The following is a 16,309-nucleotide window of genomic DNA, read 5'->3' as shown; positions in this document are numbered from 1 at the left end:
ACTGTAATGTTAGCAATGCACAAGACTGAGCAAAATCGCCTCAGTAGCGTGGTTGGTTTGGTGTTTGCTTCTCACCTCGGTGGTCGCGGGTTCGATTCTCGGCCATTCCATTGAGGAGTGAGAGATGTGTATTTCTGGTGATAGAAATTCACTCTCGACGTGGTTAGGAAGTCACGTAAAGCCGTTGGTCCCGTTGCTGAATAACCACGTACTGGTTCCATGCAACGTAAAAACGCCATACAAACAAACAAGACTGAGCAACTGCAATGAGAGGGCAACAACTAAACATTAACATCCCAGGTGAATTAGCAAGAATCTACGGGACTACTGCTGAATAAGAGTATCCCACGAGTAAACAGAGCAGTAATCTATGACAGGTTTGTATTTTGTACCTCTCTATGCAACAGACATTAACAATTGCAAAAAAAAATGGAGATTTGAAAACGTATTTTAGACCGTAAAATATGAACTTCTAATGACCGTGCCTTGCAAAAAGTGATACTGATAAGCAGAGATAGGGTTCCTAAGTTCCTGTTGCTTCGGAAAGCAAACAGAGATGACCTTCAAAACTATATATGTGACAAATAAAAAGAAACACAAGGAAGACTAATGGAAATATCGCGGCTACTCTTCTGGGTCAATTTTTTAAACAGGTGCCCATATAAGGAAGAATACACGCCATAGTTCATTATATAGTAAGAAGTAAAGAAAAATTTTGGTGTACGTTTGTCAGACTGGAAAGGCTTATGCCAGCTCACCATAAGCCTTGTCCACCTTCACAAACAAATGGACAATGGATTGAAATAGTATGAGAGAGCATAGGGTTAATAAGAGGCTTTCCGATAGGGTAGAAAACAGAGATATTAAGAAAGAGGTGAGTTACATCAGAATTCTACAATTTCCGTGTTTCCCGTTGTTTCATCTCTCTCTCTCTCTCTCTCTCTCTCTCTCTCTCTCTCTCTCTCTCTCTCTCTCTCTCTCTCTCAACACACACACAAATATTTTATTGTTCCTGCTGATCTACTATTTTCGACCATAAGATCTTCCCGTGTAGTCTACCCACAAATTGACCCATACATCTCGTCGCAAAGACCAGCATTATGGGGACTTGATACCGTAAGCTTTTCCCAAAGCCAATATAGTGGCTTGGCTTTTTCCTAATGAAAATCACTCTTCATTCAGTCACATAAACAATACCTTTCAAGGGAAAGCAATGCGTCGAGAAAACGAAATGTACGTATGTATGTATCACGGTCCAGAAAGACTTTGTATCTAGACCGTGGTATGTATATAAGCAGCCACGACACGACGATCCCTATATGCGCATGCGCTAGGCGGCTCTACAAAGCCAGGAGAAACAACCTGCAACCCGACCCAGAGACAGCAGACCCCTCGAAGTGGTTAGCAGACGCGTTTCGTCGGAGTGCTCAAGATTAATCGAACGGCGATTTCTGTCAATTAGGAAGATATAAGTTCGTCGCCGTGACGGGATGCTGCCTATCATCGTTGGATTGGTAAGCTGGAGATATAGACAAGTGACCCTTGAAATAATAAATATCACGTTAAAAAATCTGCAAAGTAGGCAAATTACAAGGATTTGTTTAAATTCGCCATGAAATAAAAAGCTTCGTCACGACAATATTTCTAGACAGTAATTTTTTTTTTTAATACAGTGAGAACATAAGTCCAGGAAAAGAAATAAAAGACGAAGGTGCGAAATGAGAAAAGAAGTCGATGATGTAACGTGAAATGGTTGATGCTTGCAAGTGATACAGTTCTAATTTTAACATAGCACAGATGGTACAAAGAAACAGGAGGAGGTGTAGAGAGAGAGAGAGAGAGAGAGAGAGAGAGAGAGAGAGAGAGAGAGAGAGAGAGAGAGAGAGAGATTGCAAAAATCAGAAAATGGAGCAACGAGTGTCAATATGCTTGATGCCAAGGAATGCGCATACAATCTATAAGCCTTGGTTGATTTACTGTTTGTTACAAATTTAAGGCTTTCTCTCCCGTGATGAAAATTATCTAAACACAACCAACTTACGTTTTTCATTTGAAGTGCTGGTTTTACACCAACAGAAAAATTAACGCATGGCTGTATTATACAGTCAAATATGAGTTATAGTATATGGTAAAATTAATTTACAGTTTAACCTAACCCATGAATAACATATGTACCTGATACTGAATCCGCTAAGCAAGTTGCTAATAAAATCATACGCCTCCCATAATAGATGTTTTAAAATTGTGATTGTTGTGGCACAAAAAATACATCTTGCAAATTTCTCTTCATACCATTTTTTACGAGATAAACATCATCATCTTCTTTCCCACCGTTATCCCTACATTAAGGGGTCGGTTGCCTGATGCGCCTTCTCCTCCACTGCCTTCTATCAAAGGCATCATCCTCCACCAAACCTCTTCTCCCCATATCTTCCTTCACTTTATCTCGCCACGCTAAACTGAAAAAAAGGGGGTACTTTCATCTCAATTATAACAAATGGATATTTATGTCACATCAAAACTCAATTTCAAATATAAACAAATATACTAAAATCGCATCATAAACACCAAGGTGATTCTCTCGACTGATAACAGCGTGTCTTTGCAGGTCCTAATACTAGTTGCAAACGAGGTCTCCACAGAACCAGCAAATGGCTATCCCAGCTATGACTACTCTGCATACAACCCCCAATATCCATCTTACTCCTGGACAGTCGCACAGACTCCTGCTTATAATCCATACGGCTATCAGACGTACTATCCTTCTACCGATCCATCTCAGGCAACGCAAACTGGGCAACCCGCTTACACGTACAGTTCAGCATATCCCTCTTATCCTTTCTATTATCCATATCCTGGCTATCCATACTATCCGTTCTATCCTACCCAGAAACCATCGGTAGAACCCCAGACCTCTCCTCCTCCCCCAGCAGGCCCTGTCGTCTGGCCCACAGGCAAGCCTAAAACGACGCCCAGGCCCGCTGTTTGGCCGACTGGAAGTCCTACTCGACCCCCGTCTATTCCTGTGTGGCCCACGAAGAAGGCACCACAGGCGGCGACAACAACAACAACAACGACAACAACAAAGGCACCATCACGGCCTCCTGTCAAAGCAGAAACTACCACGAGGTCACCGAAGAAACTCGCATGGCCGACTAGGAAATCAGCCTCGGCACCGACAACCACGAGTACAGAAAGACCAGAAACAACGCCTGATTGGCCGAAAGGTCCACCAAAGACGGGAGTCTCTTCTGTTACCGTGAAATGGCCAACGGAAGTCCCTGTACTTAGTAGAGGAACCACTACGCCCACCGGGACGACCCAAACCCCAGCAGCGCAAACGAAGAGAACCCCAGTTTGGCCCACGAGGTCCCCGAAATTGCCCCAGTCGCCGAGAAGAATTCCGGATGTTACACCCCCTCCTAGGTCACAGGTTCCGGTTTCCAGAACGGGTGCAACGACGGAGAGACCGAAAGGGCATCGAGGAAAGGACCGGGGAGGAGAGCCCCAAAGACCGACGACCTCCTCCAGGCGAAAGCAGAAGCCCAAAGAGAGAAAACCTAAAGCAAAATCAACGAGGATTCCAACAATCAGCCCGGTCACAACGCCCTTACCTTTCATTCCGGACGAGGACGCGGAGATAATACTGGGCATGCCGACTTACGTGCCCTTGGTAAAAATCCCTGGACTCCCTTCGAACTCGACTGACCTCGAACCAAAACTGCCACCAGTGGACCAAGGTGGACCCTCGGCGTCTCACAACTCTGACGAAACGTCAAATACAGCTGAAGGGACGATGACAAACATTTTATTTGCTAATTCAACGAAACCAGCCATTAGTACTTCCACAACATACGCCAGTAGTCAGTAAGTATACAATACTTCAATCCTTGTCTACAGAAACTGAATGAAATGTGATTACAATGACATTAAGTTTCGTGTTAATTACAGCAATAAACCAAGTCTCTCTCTCTCTTTCTCTCTCTCTCTCTCTCCAGATGTAAGAGGCTGTGTCTGGATGCAAGGGGAAAGCGATTCTGCTGTGAACACGGTAAGTACACTGAGTTTAAAGTAATTGAAATAATAATAATAATAATAACCCTATTTATTCCAAGCAAACTCACTGCTCAAATGCAGCTTCATAAAACATTTTTCCTTTTACAGGAACTGGGAGATGTCCACCCAAACCAGAGTCGTGCTACGTTCCTCTGTCAGACCCGATCCCTAGACACAGGTCGAAGGTAAAACGAATGCAATCCCACGATTGTTTTGCGAATCAGAATTTTTATATACTGTCCAATCTGACATATTTGAGAAGTCCGTTATAATGAACCTTTTACGAAGCTCATATCCTGGGAAAAAGTATGGCATTAAGTAATAGCTTTGTCTCAGTTACTCTACATGTAAATGTATTAACAATATTCCAGGCTGTTACAAAACAAAAAAGTTTTCTTCAATTAAATGTCAAATTTAAGAAGCAATCACTGTTATCACTGTCTTTTAGCAATCTTAAGTAAATGGCTTAGAATCGCCCGAAGACAGCCTGGTTAAACTAAAATATACTTATGTCTCTAAATCTCTCCTAATTTACCCCCTCCCCCACCCAAAATAATAATCAAACCCATTCATATGCCTGCAAAACAAAACAAAAAATCCCAAATTCTAAAAACTAAAAGCACACATGACAAACATAAGAAACTGATACAAATGTAAACATTCTCTCCCCAAAAAGGGCCAATGTCTCGTAGACACCCAATGCGCTGAGAACTTCAAGTGTTGTTTGGATTACTGTGAAGAGGAATACTACTGCACCAGAGTCCAGTTCGAACTTGGAAGAGGAGCCCAGTGACACCCTCAGCACAGAAAAGAAGCAATGGAATGTTCAGACAGATGTATGTTTAAACCAGATCAGATGAGAATGTTTGTTGTTGTTGGGAGTAACTGAAAGTGGAAGGTTGTTGGCCGTAGGGTTGTGTAATCACGCTCTTGTATTTTATGCAATAAAAGTTCAATTTATCTCCGGTGGTTTGTTACTTTAAACCTGTTTAGTAAGGAGCTCCATTACGATTTAATAATAATAATAATAATAATAATAATAATAATAATAATATAATAATAATAATAATAATAATAATAATAATAATGGAAGGAGGGGATATAAAACACCAAGAGATGAAGGACACGATCAGGAAAGAATATATGCAGACTCAAGGCGATACTCAAATCAAAACTCAACGCCGGAAATATGATAAAAGCCATAAACACATGGGCAGTGCCAGTAAACAGATACAGCGCAGAATAGTCGAATGGACGAAGGCAGAACTCCGTAGCATAGATCAGAAAACCAGGAAACATATGACAATACACAAAGCACTACACCCAAGAACAAATACGGACAGACTATACATAACACGAAAGGAAGGAGGGAGAGGACTACTAAGTATAGAGGACTGCGTCAACATCGAGAACAGAGCACTGGGGCAATATCTGAAAACCAGTGAATACGAGTGGCTAAAGAGTGCATGGGAAGAAGAAGGACTAATAAAAGTAGACGAAGATCCAGAAATATGCAGAGACAGGAGAATGACAAACAGAACAGAGGAATGACACAACAAACCAATGCACGGACAATACATGAGACAGACTAAAGAACTAGCCAGCGATGACACATGGCAATGGCTACACAGGGGAGAGCTCAAGAAGGAAACTGAAGGAATGATAACAGCGGCGCAAGATCAGGCCCTAAGAACCAGATATGTTCAAAAAACGATAGACGGAAATAACATCTCTCCCATATGTAGGAAGTGCAATACGAAAAACGGAACCATAAACCACATAGCAAGCGAATGTCCGGCACTTGCACAGAACCAGTACAAAAAGAGGCATGATTCAGTAGCAAAAGCCCTCCACTGGAGCCTGTGCAAGAAACATCAGCTACCTCGCAGTAATAAGTGGTACGAGCACCAACCTGAGGGAGTGATAGAAAACGATAAGGTAAAGATCCTCTGGGACTATGATATCAGAACAGATAGGGTGATACGTGCAAATAGACCAGACGTGACGTTGATTGAAAAAGTCAAGAAGTAAAACTCATTGATGTCGCAATACCATGGGACACCAGAGTTGAAGAGAAAGAGAGGGAAAAAATGGATAAGTATCAAGATCTGAAAATAGAAATAAGAAGGATATGGGATATGCCAGTGGAAATCGTACCCATAATCATAGGAGCACTAGGCACGATCCATGATCCCTGAAAAGGAATCTAGAAAAACTAGAAGCTGAAGTAGCTCCAGGACTCATGCAGAAGAGTGTGATCCTAGAAACGGCGCACATAGTAAGAAAAGTGATGGACTCCTAAGGAGGCAGGATGCAACCCGGAACCCCACACTATAAATACCAGCCAGTCGCATTGGAGAACTGATAGAGCAAAAAAAAAAAAAAAAAAAAAAAATTGTAATAATAACAAAACTGAGGACCAGAGAGAAACGTAAATTTAATAATAATAAATCAGACAACTTGATTGGGGACCAGAGAAAAACTTAAAATTCCCGGTTATGAAAAACTGGGTTTGGTTCCTTTGCCTTCAATATAGCATTCATCTTGATCAATGTGCAACACAAGCAGTGGTCCATAGGATAAATACACTGAAGTTGGTGACATCAAGCATACAGTGGGAGTTGATAAAATATTAAAATTGCCTCCCTCTCTCTAGCAACAGTCTTACCTTTGTCGCGTTTCTAAAGTAGGTTGTGAAAATAAAAATGGTAGGAATTGGTAATCATAAACAATCCCTCAAATTCAGGATATATACTGACTTCAGCCTATGCATACAAGGCCATAATGGATGAACAGGCAATTCTAAACTTACGTATATTTTGATTGAGAATATAGATATCCTTAAATGATATTCCACAAGAAATCTTAAAAAAAAAAATGTATACCTATGTGTCCTTATACGATGCCCATGCGTATTCAGAAAAGTTAATTATTGAAGAACAAGCAAAGGATTATTCCTATCCCTTTCAGCAACGTTGTTATTACAGAAGTGAAGAAAAGCAACCAGAATCCTACGAAAAGTTTTTCCCAACATTTAAAATGTCTGCAAATTATGTGTATTCGACATTCAACATCGAACAGTCTAAAATCAGAAACAAAAAATAATGCCCACAACCTAGTTCCCACAGAATGTGTCATATTCTCAGAAAGGAAGCCTTGTGCATCGTCCAAACTGTGTATATAGTTTCTTTGTATTTCTTTCTCTAGGTGTTTACGAAATCGCCGCCCACGCCACTACTATGCTCTCCAGTAACATGAAATAGGGAATTTATGCAATATCACGGAACTCGATCGTGAGTTCATATCTTTTTCCCTTTCATTACAAAGAAATAAATTCTCTCTCTCTCTCTCTTTAGCTTTCTCTCTCTATTTGACCTTAGGTCTCTCTCTCTCTCTCTTTAGCTTTCTCTCTCTATCTGGCCTTAGCTCTGTGTGTGTGTATACAAATCAAAAACTATAATTTTTTAATAAGAATACACTTTATGCCGGAGGCCAAGCGCTGGGACCTATAAGGTCATTCAGCACTGATAAGGAAAATTGAGAATAAGGCTGCTTTTACACCAAACGAATCGAATCGATTCAATTCATGAAGAATCAACACGATTCATGATTCGTCTTGATTCGCCACACTAGTTTCAATGTAAGCGTTTGGTTACAAAGTTGCAACAGGAGGAAACCCTCACAGCTGCGCTAGAAATGGGTGGAAAGTAAGATGGAAGAAAGAGAATATGAACGGAGGTATAGTAAAAGGAATGAAAGGGGTTGCAGCTAGGGGCAGAAGTAATGCCTACAGTGCACCGCGTGTGAGGTGCACTGAAGGCATACCCTCCCCAGCGAGGAAAGCCAATGACACTCAGTAGCATTGTTTGTTTGTTTTGTTTGTTTGGTGCTCTTACGTTGCCTGGGACCAGTGGTTATTCAGCAACGGGACCAACGGCTTTACGCGACTTCCGAACCACGTCGAGAGTGAACTTCTATCACAAGAAATACACATCTCTCACCCCTCAGTGGAATGCCCGAGAATCGAACTCACGGCCGCCGAGGTGGCAGGCCAAGACCATACCGACCACGGCACCGAGGCTCAGTAGCATTGACCACAAAGAATAAAATTAACATGAATGTGACCTCAAATTTTTAAGAAGCCCAGCGACTTCGAGAGACAGTAAACAATCCACATCAGCAGTTTAGTCTACAATCGACTACGATGATAAAGACAACGAGAGACACCAAGGATTTGTTTAGAACCTCGTATAAACATCTATAGCCGCATAAAACAGCCATAATATACAACTGGTTACTATATTACAATGGCCAAAGCTCTGAGAAATTCTCTCTCTCTCTCTCTCTCTCTCTCTCTCTCTCTAACCAGTATACTAGATACATCCTTACATACTCCTGAATTGTGTGCCCTTTCTGTTGCGTGAAATTGAAGATGGCGGAAATAGGACATCTACCCTACCTCCCCTTTCGTTTTCCTACGCTGTTATCATCCATCCAAGTAATATATGGCTACATACACTGGCTAGGTCACTATTATAAATAGCCTGGTAACTCTGTAACGAAAAGCAAATTCATATAGGAGTTCAACTGTATTGTTGAGTCTGTATCTGAATTATACCAACGAAAGTTATTGTTTCAATGTGTGTGTGTGTGTGTGCGTGTGTGTGTTAGTTACAGGATACATACAATACAATGGAACTTGCATACACGAAACTCTGCATTCAAATTATGGGGCCTTTTCAAAATGACTGATTCTGGGAGAAATCAGAAATCGGTTCAGAGATAACGAACGGTTACCATGGTAACCACCTCCCCCTTTACAAAAGATGGGAGGATGTTCCGTGATTTCAAATACGACCCATACCTGGATAAAGTATCTGCAGGGATCTTTATTGCTCCAGGCTTATTGCTCGTGCAATAACAGTACAGAGTTTGTAATCACTCATATTATAAAGAACAAAAACAAAGTATTTTGCACAGAAAAAATGCTTTTGAATAACATCAACAATTGTCATTCAACAATGTTGAATATCATACATCAAGTATGAAAGTCATCCTTGCAATCATACATTAGGTTGACTGGACGGTCTTCCTTTTCATAAACTAAGTCAGACGAAGTTACAAAACGGTCCTCTGGTCAACTCATAACTCTGACGAGCAGTAAATATACGAATGTTTACAAATGTTCTCACCCATCTAGAGGGTAAGAGTCACACGGCATTAAGAATGGAATATTAAACTAAGCACATCAAATATATGCACTTACCCTCAGTAAGAATAAAGGCTATTTCCAAACTTCTAATAATATAAATTCAGATTCCCTAAACGGGGCCCATCTCAAAGAGATAATAGAGCGTTTTATTGGATAAATGAATCTTTTATTATTATTATTATTATTATTATTATTATTATTATTATTATTATTATTATTATGATTATTATTATTATTATTATTATTATTCTTATTATTAGTTATTATTTATTATTATTATTATTATTATTATTATTATTATTATCATTATTATTATTATTATTATTATTATTATTATTATACAGAAGATGAACCCTATTCATATAGAACAAGCCCACAGGAGCCCATTGACTTGAAATTCAACCTTCCAAAGAATATGCTTCTTCGAAAAGTAACAGAGGAACTACTCGAAAACAAATTAAAGAATGAAGGTTTTACATTTTGGCAAAATGAATCAGTACTACTAGTCATCGTTTGAAAATGCAGCCACGTTAACTGGGCCTACGCATGCGCGTTGGATACGAGTGCCGCACATGCTCAATATGCATGCCGCATCAATGCCAAACAAGAGGAGCCCACCGACTCGGCAACTTCGACCCCTATCTGGAGTGACCGCCATGGAGCTTCTGGTAAGTAACTGAATTATTTATTTTATTCATTCACTTTTGTGCTTTCAAGTTGCAAGCCATCAGGGAAAACGTAACTATCAGTTTATCATCATGAGGATAGACCCGGCTGTGGGATTTTTTTTTTTTTTTTTTAAGAAATGTAAGTGCGACTAATGTGTTACGTAATATAAGTAAATTTAAAAAAATACAACAAATGTTCAAAAGATATCACTAAAAATAATCACAGTACCTAACGAAATAAACATTTTATTTTCTGTACTATCACGATGTGACACTAGAAGAAAATGACTGAGTAAATATGCAAGTTATTGCGTCACTTCGTACCGAAGGTGAAGATGATGATATGAAAATTACCTCTACCTTTCCCTTTTATCGTCTTCTATGTTCAGTTTACTCTAAATTTCTTGGAAGAATGAAAAAAAAAAACACAACAACAGGAGTTTCTTTGATAATGTTAGTTTTTTTTATCTAAGTTCCCGAGACATTACGTTGGGTCTTATCCAGTCCTATTCAGGACAACTGTCTCTATTTTGTTTCCCCTCTCGACAGGCTTAACCAAGAGCAATTTTCCAATGGGCCTCGTAACGATTATCATCAGATATTATTGGTTAAAACTGACCCTGAGATTAATAAAAACAGAAGCTACGTGGCTTGGCAACTATCTCTTTCGTTTACTCAAGCTTGGAGATTCTTTAATATACCGAAATTCTATTAAGCTTCGTTGGGACCTAAGCCCAACGATTTTTCCGTTACATTTTTTTTTTTTTTTTTTTTTTTTGCTTGGGCTAGATTACTCCCACAGGAGGCCTGAGAATCTGGGGTGAGTCTTTTGTGACATTTGATAGTGATGGAAGATGAATGATAGTTTTCTTAATTGACTAGCTAGACACGTTTACCATAGATCTGGAAAGCAGTAACCAACCCGCACTGCATTGTACGACAATGTTGTCCAAGCTTTCCCATTTTTCCTCTATACTATATTTCAATTCCTTTTCAGAAAGCGATCTTCCTCCTGGTACTTCCTCAGTTCCTTCTTACGTCCGCAAGCTTCGACCCCGTCATCGGTGACGCCTCGGAGGCAACTCCCCTGACCAGAGGCAAGAGGTGTTACTCAGCAGATTGGTGTCAACAATACTACCCTTGTTATCCCTATCCTTACGACCCGTGTTGGGGTTATTACTCCTACCTCACAACCGCACAGCCTCCCTACGTCACAACCCAACCGTCTCGACCTACATACGCCCCAACGACCCCATGGCCTACGTATATAGTACCCCCTGCTACCACAAGGCCACCGTATATACCAGTAGGGCCAACTACGAGACCACCATATATACCAGTAGGACCAACGACTAGGCCACCATACATACCGGTAGGTCCGACAACTAGGCCACCATATATACCGGTAGGTCCAACAACTAGGCCACCATATATACCGGTAGGTCCGACAACCAGGCCACCATATATACCGGTAGGTCCGACAACCTGGCCACCATATATACCGGTAGGTCCGACAACCAGGCCACCATATATACCGGTAGGTCCGACAACCAGGCCACCATACATTCCAGTAGGACCAACGACTAGACCACCATACATACCAGTGGGCCCGATTACAAGGGCCCCATTCATACCAATAACTAGACCACCTTATATTCCAGCGGGACCAACAAAAGTCCCTTACGTCGTGGACCCTGCTGATAACGTAGAAGAGGATGAAACTGAAATCGCGGACACGACTGAAGACTTCGAGCTGATCACTGAAACGCCGTTGTCAGCAGATAACGAGACGGGCGAGGAAGTGATTTTCCCGACTGATTTACCGATTATCGTCGATACCATCCCGATACCCGATAACGACATCGTGCCGGATGTCTTCCAGCCCCTTCCAACGCGACATCCCCCACCGACGAAGCCCCCTAAAGATCAGAGAGTGAGGTACAATGGGACTGGGATCATCAGTGACGACCCGGGTTCTTCTGGTTCGTCTGACCGAGGGTAAGGCTAGAATAGGTTAACTCTTGTTCATGAAGAAAAGCAGAATAACTCACGCAATTAACTAATATCGATTAGAGGTAGCTGTTCAATACGACGACAGGACCTTGACCTGGTCCCTTGAATTAGGTTGTTACAAATATTCACTTGGATGTAGGTTTACGTCACATGTCTATACTTATCAAGACATAACTGAATAAATGAACTGATAGAAGGTCCATTGTCCCTCGTTAGGTGTAAGACGATCTGCGTCGACGGGGAGAAACAGACTACCTACTGCTGTGACAACAGTAAGTATTTTATCCATTCACTTCCAAACCAGCATCTCCCTCGCATAGACATTAAGTCACCAACAAGAGCCCTTGCATATACTAGAGATTTTTTCTAAGAACCGCTGACCTACCTCATACAACGCGCGATTGCCAAGGTTAACATTGCTCAAGAATATTCGTACCTGTAGTATCAAAAGCCCTTTTTATTCTGCAACCATCATTTGCAATGAACATCATTGTGAGTCTCAACTGAAGTCCCTTATTAGTTCCCAGTACCGTGAAGGTAGAATTGCTTTTTTATTATCTTAAATTGCTTTAAAACAAGAAGAAACTTCGGGTATAAATTCTCAAATTTCTGAATAATCTTCCAGGGAAGAGAGAATGTCCTGTCTACGATTTATCCACATGCAGTCAACACCTGACAAGAGATTATCACTTGGCGGTGAGTACTACTAAACTGTATACAGAAATATAAGCAAGACATATACGTGTACTGAATGAACAAACATGCATATATTCATATGCCAAATAATATAGTATAAACGCCTAAAGTCAATTTTATATTAATTTATACAAATCTATGTATGCATAAAAAATGCAAATTTTAAATACTCCAGGCACACGCCTCTTTATATTTTGCTAAATATATTTACAGTATAGCTTCATTAACCTATATCGATTTGTTATGTAATTGTCATTCCATTAATACTGGTGATGCACAATACGTAATATATACATACATATATACATCCATGCATACACACACACACGCATACAATATGGCTGTAATATACAATAGACAGAAATATGTATACTATACATAAAGCAAAACAATTACCATGTACTCAAATACATATGCAAAGCACACACGCACATACGTCCATAACATATGTTGCTCTCAAACCCATTTGTCCCAGACGAACTTCATCGCCATACCAGGAGTGAATCTCTTAACTATGGTGCATGGAAAAGCAACCCTTTGCACAAAGCAGCATTCAACATCCCAGGTACTACTACTTTGTCTCTCCCAGAAATGGTGCATATTTGACAGCCAGTGTCCCGAGGACTCCAAGTGTTGCTACAACGACTGCAGAGGAGACTACCAGTGCGAGATCGTGGGTGAGGGGAGGGACGAAGCGTTTGTCGATTTCTCCGATATTTATCAGAACGATCGGCCACATAGACATACGGGGGAACAGTCCGAACAGCGGACAGCAAAGGTATAAAATGAAACTAAAATACAATGTGAAATGAGTGTAGGTACGAAAAAAAAAGCACTAGGTGAGATACTTAAAGGTAAAATTATATTGCTTGATAGCGCACGAAGCCAAGATGAGGTGGGACTGACTATTCATGGGTGAATTTAGACTAAAACTAAATAAACGAGCTAATTGACCTTGGGGTAAAATTAAAAGTGGAGATGCGCTGTCTTAATTCACAGGTTTTAACTTATGACTGCCATTACTACTCCCAATAATCATTTAAACATTAGTAATGAACATTAGTTGACAGTTGCACTTGAATTAAAACTCATATTAACCAATATTCAAATATTTATACCGAGATGAAATCACCACCGCATATTCAATAACGAAGGTGCTAATTCCTCCATTTATGCAATGCACATCTGAGCAGTAAAAAAAAAAATGCTAATGCAATGTTCCATAAAACATTTTTCTTAATAATACTGGCAAAAGTCACCATGCTGATAATCTAACCCCCTTAATAACGGACATGAAACAGTTTAGTATCAAGACAAAAGGCTTCAAGCAGAACCACCTTTCTCCCAAATATTGGCATCATAATTATACCGATCTTCAACAAAGAAGCTTAGTACTGTAACTTTTCAAATGCCATAATTGCATCTCATCAAGTTAAAAAATGTTTCTACTCCTCCTCCTCGTAGAAGTTGGAGCTGACAGCGGTGTTTCCAGTGCGTGGCAACAGGTCTGGAGTCGTTTTAGACCGATACGTAAAACCTGTCGCTGCGGACTTCCAAAATCATCTGAGGGTCACCCTTCTGCCTATTGTAGCACAGGTGACTTACACTTTCCTCTTTAAATTATTAAAATTTGTTAATCTATGAATACTCATGACGCAAGACTCAACCTACTAGCAGTATATATAAGCTTTGATCGACGAAAATAAGGTTACTGGTTAAACTAAATTTTCACAAAACGCCTAAACATAAAGCAGTGACCATCACCATACCCTCTAGACAGGTGACACCGAAGAACAGGTCATCGCCGATGCCCTGGGTCAGGTCATTCAGTGCGCGTCGAAATATTATAAGGACCAGAGAGCCGTCGTGACCTTGACAGCCTGCCTCATGAAATCGTCTCTTACGAAGCTCAAAGTTAAGCCTACGGACGCCATTAGAGCTACGCGGAAGGTGAGTCAATAGTTAAAAACAAATAATCAAAGAGAAAAAGTGTGTGCTCGAGCATTGAAGTGTTTTATTGACGTAAAACGTATGCTGTGCTGTAGGATTGCCAGTAAAGAACGTAATGTGTCAGCGGCCTTTACTGCCTGTCTCAAGGCCGGTTTGATATAAACTAATCACTCAATCATTTCATTAATTTACAAGCATTTGATACCTTTGAAAATGTTCCTAATAAACGTAGATAGTGCGGTGCCACTAACCACTGGGTGTTTGTAATTCAACGTAAAAAAAATTGATAAAAATAAACTAGGCTACGCACGACCATTCTAATGGCAAGCAAAATGCACGTACACTATCTGGCTTTGCTGTTTAAATCACAGTTCTCGAAAGAAGAAATTTACCATGAAAAAACAAAAGACTGAAACCAATTTGAATCACTTAAGGCAAAAAACGCAAAATTATGCAAACTGTTAATTACAAGCAAAGTTGGGTTAGATACGGTCAGATTAGGATATTATGGCATATATCAAGAAAAAGAAATCTCCCTAAGGCTCTCTCCTGTAGTTCATTCTTGCATTCATAGTAAAAGCATTCACGCCAAATTCATCTTAAAATTCCCCTTAGTCTAATAAAACATTGCTCACGGTTCGATATTGTTCAAAATATGACGTATTACGACATGGATTTTATACCTAACACTAAGAAACACCAATACAAATCTCTGCTTTACATGAACAATATATATAATTATTTGTGCTAATGTCTTTCTTTTTCTTCTTCTTCTTCCACAGTGTGATCGAATGGCAGGCCATCGATGGAAATCTGTATCTAAGTGTATTAGGGAGGGTGAGGGCCAACATCTCTTCGCAACAGCATGGAAGAGCCACCAGCAAACGTTAGACAGCCTGCAGCACGCTCTCTCCTCGACAGCTGTTTTAGAAGTGCCAATTTTAGTTCTGAATCAGGCGAGTTGTTCATAATATTAGGCCTACGTTAAATAAGCCTTTAAAATACCTCATACATAAGAAACTAACCACATTCTAATACTTGTTCGACTGGCGAGTTGTTCATAATATTAAGCCTACGTTAAATAAGCCTTTAAAATACCTCATAATAAGAAAATAACCACAGTCTAAAATTTGTTCGACTATCATTTGAATTAAATGTTGTAAACATTTTTATTTCAGACCGTTCTGGACACTTACTGGGCTATGTCTTCCCAAGACTGGCTACCAAGAAAGATCTGCCAGAAACTCCTGTACCAGAACGAGGAATATCCAGCGTGTGATAAACTAATTGGTTAGATAAGGAAAAATTGCCAAAAAACAGAGCTTCGGAATGTGAAGCATTTTCGACAAACTAATTCAAAGCCCCAGGGCAAGAAGGGGAAATTTGTCATCGTAAAAATAATAACAATAATAAAAAAATAATAAGAGTGAGTTTCATGACAATACAGCTGCATTATGGTTCAATGTTAATGAACCCCCAAAAATCCTGTCCTAGTTTGTGTTAACTCACTGCAATATGCATAGTATTCTGAATTTACTGTTAAAAATTACAGAGAATTAAACTTCAACACCGTGTTTTTATTTGGATAACCAACAAAAAGGTTTTCATTAACCTATAATAAACAATCTCTCTGTCTTTTTTAATAATAAAAAAATTAATGGCATTTAAAACCAAGAAAACTACACCAAGTAAACTCTGACAAGGCTTTCGATTA

The 16,309-nt window shown here is 40.0% G+C and overlaps 2 protein-coding genes across 2 annotated transcripts; both read left to right on the top strand.

Moving 5' to 3' along the window:
- The first annotated feature begins 1,339 nt into the window (after nt 1–1,339).
- LOC135205928 (zonadhesin-like) lies at nt 1,340–5,012 on the top strand. The gene is made up of 5 exons (XM_064237122.1): nt 1,340–1,514; nt 2,609–3,867; nt 3,999–4,051; nt 4,165–4,241; nt 4,733–5,012. Exons 1-5 carry the CDS (start codon nt 1,491–1,493, stop codon nt 4,847–4,849), a joined length of 1,530 nt encoding a protein of 509 aa, XP_064093192.1. The 5' UTR covers nt 1,340–1,490; the 3' UTR covers nt 4,850–5,012.
- A 4,834-nt stretch (nt 5,013–9,846) lies between these two features.
- On the top strand, nt 9,847–16,309 carry LOC135206048 (uncharacterized). The gene is made up of 9 exons (XM_064237239.1): nt 9,847–9,936; nt 10,934–11,934; nt 12,166–12,221; nt 12,575–12,645; nt 13,235–13,423; nt 14,110–14,241; nt 14,422–14,595; nt 15,378–15,551; nt 15,774–16,309. The coding sequence occupies exons 1-9, from the start codon at nt 9,850–9,852 to the stop codon at nt 15,888–15,890; spliced, it is 2,001 nt and encodes a 666-aa protein (XP_064093309.1). The 5' UTR covers nt 9,847–9,849; the 3' UTR covers nt 15,891–16,309.

The sequence above is a fragment of the Macrobrachium nipponense genome, chromosome 29, assembly GCF_015104395.2.
Source record: "Macrobrachium nipponense isolate FS-2020 chromosome 29, ASM1510439v2, whole genome shotgun sequence".
NCBI lineage: Eukaryota > Metazoa > Arthropoda > Malacostraca > Decapoda > Palaemonidae > Macrobrachium > Macrobrachium nipponense.
The sequence above is the reverse complement of the archived record's forward strand: the minus strand, read 5'-3'. Positions and strand labels throughout refer to the sequence as shown.

What these genes read in the sequence shown, in the direction of transcription:
- LOC135206048 (XM_064237239.1), top strand. Translation starts at nt 9,850, where the DNA reads ATGCATGCCGCATCAATGCCAAACAAGAGGAGCCCACCGACTCGGCAA. An exon ending in TCTGGTTCGTCTGACCGAGG is followed by an intron (nt 11,935 to 12,165) that starts GTAAGGCTAGAA and finishes GTCCCTCGTTAG; the next exon opens with GTGTAAGACGATCTGCGTCG. An exon ending in CCATTAGAGCTACGCGGAAG is followed by an intron (nt 14,596 to 15,377) that starts GTGAGTCAATAG and finishes CTTCTTCCACAG; the next exon opens with TGTGATCGAATGGCAGGCCA.
- LOC135205928 (XM_064237122.1), top strand. Translation starts at nt 1,491, where the DNA reads ATGCTGCCTATCATCGTTGGATTG. An exon ending in TGCCTATCATCGTTGGATTG is followed by an intron (nt 1,515 to 2,608) that starts GTAAGCTGGAGA and finishes GTGTCTTTGCAG; the next exon opens with GTCCTAATACTAGTTGCAAA. An exon ending in TCCCTAGACACAGGTCGAAG is followed by an intron (nt 4,242 to 4,732) that starts GTAAAACGAATG and finishes CTCCCCAAAAAG; the next exon opens with GGCCAATGTCTCGTAGACAC.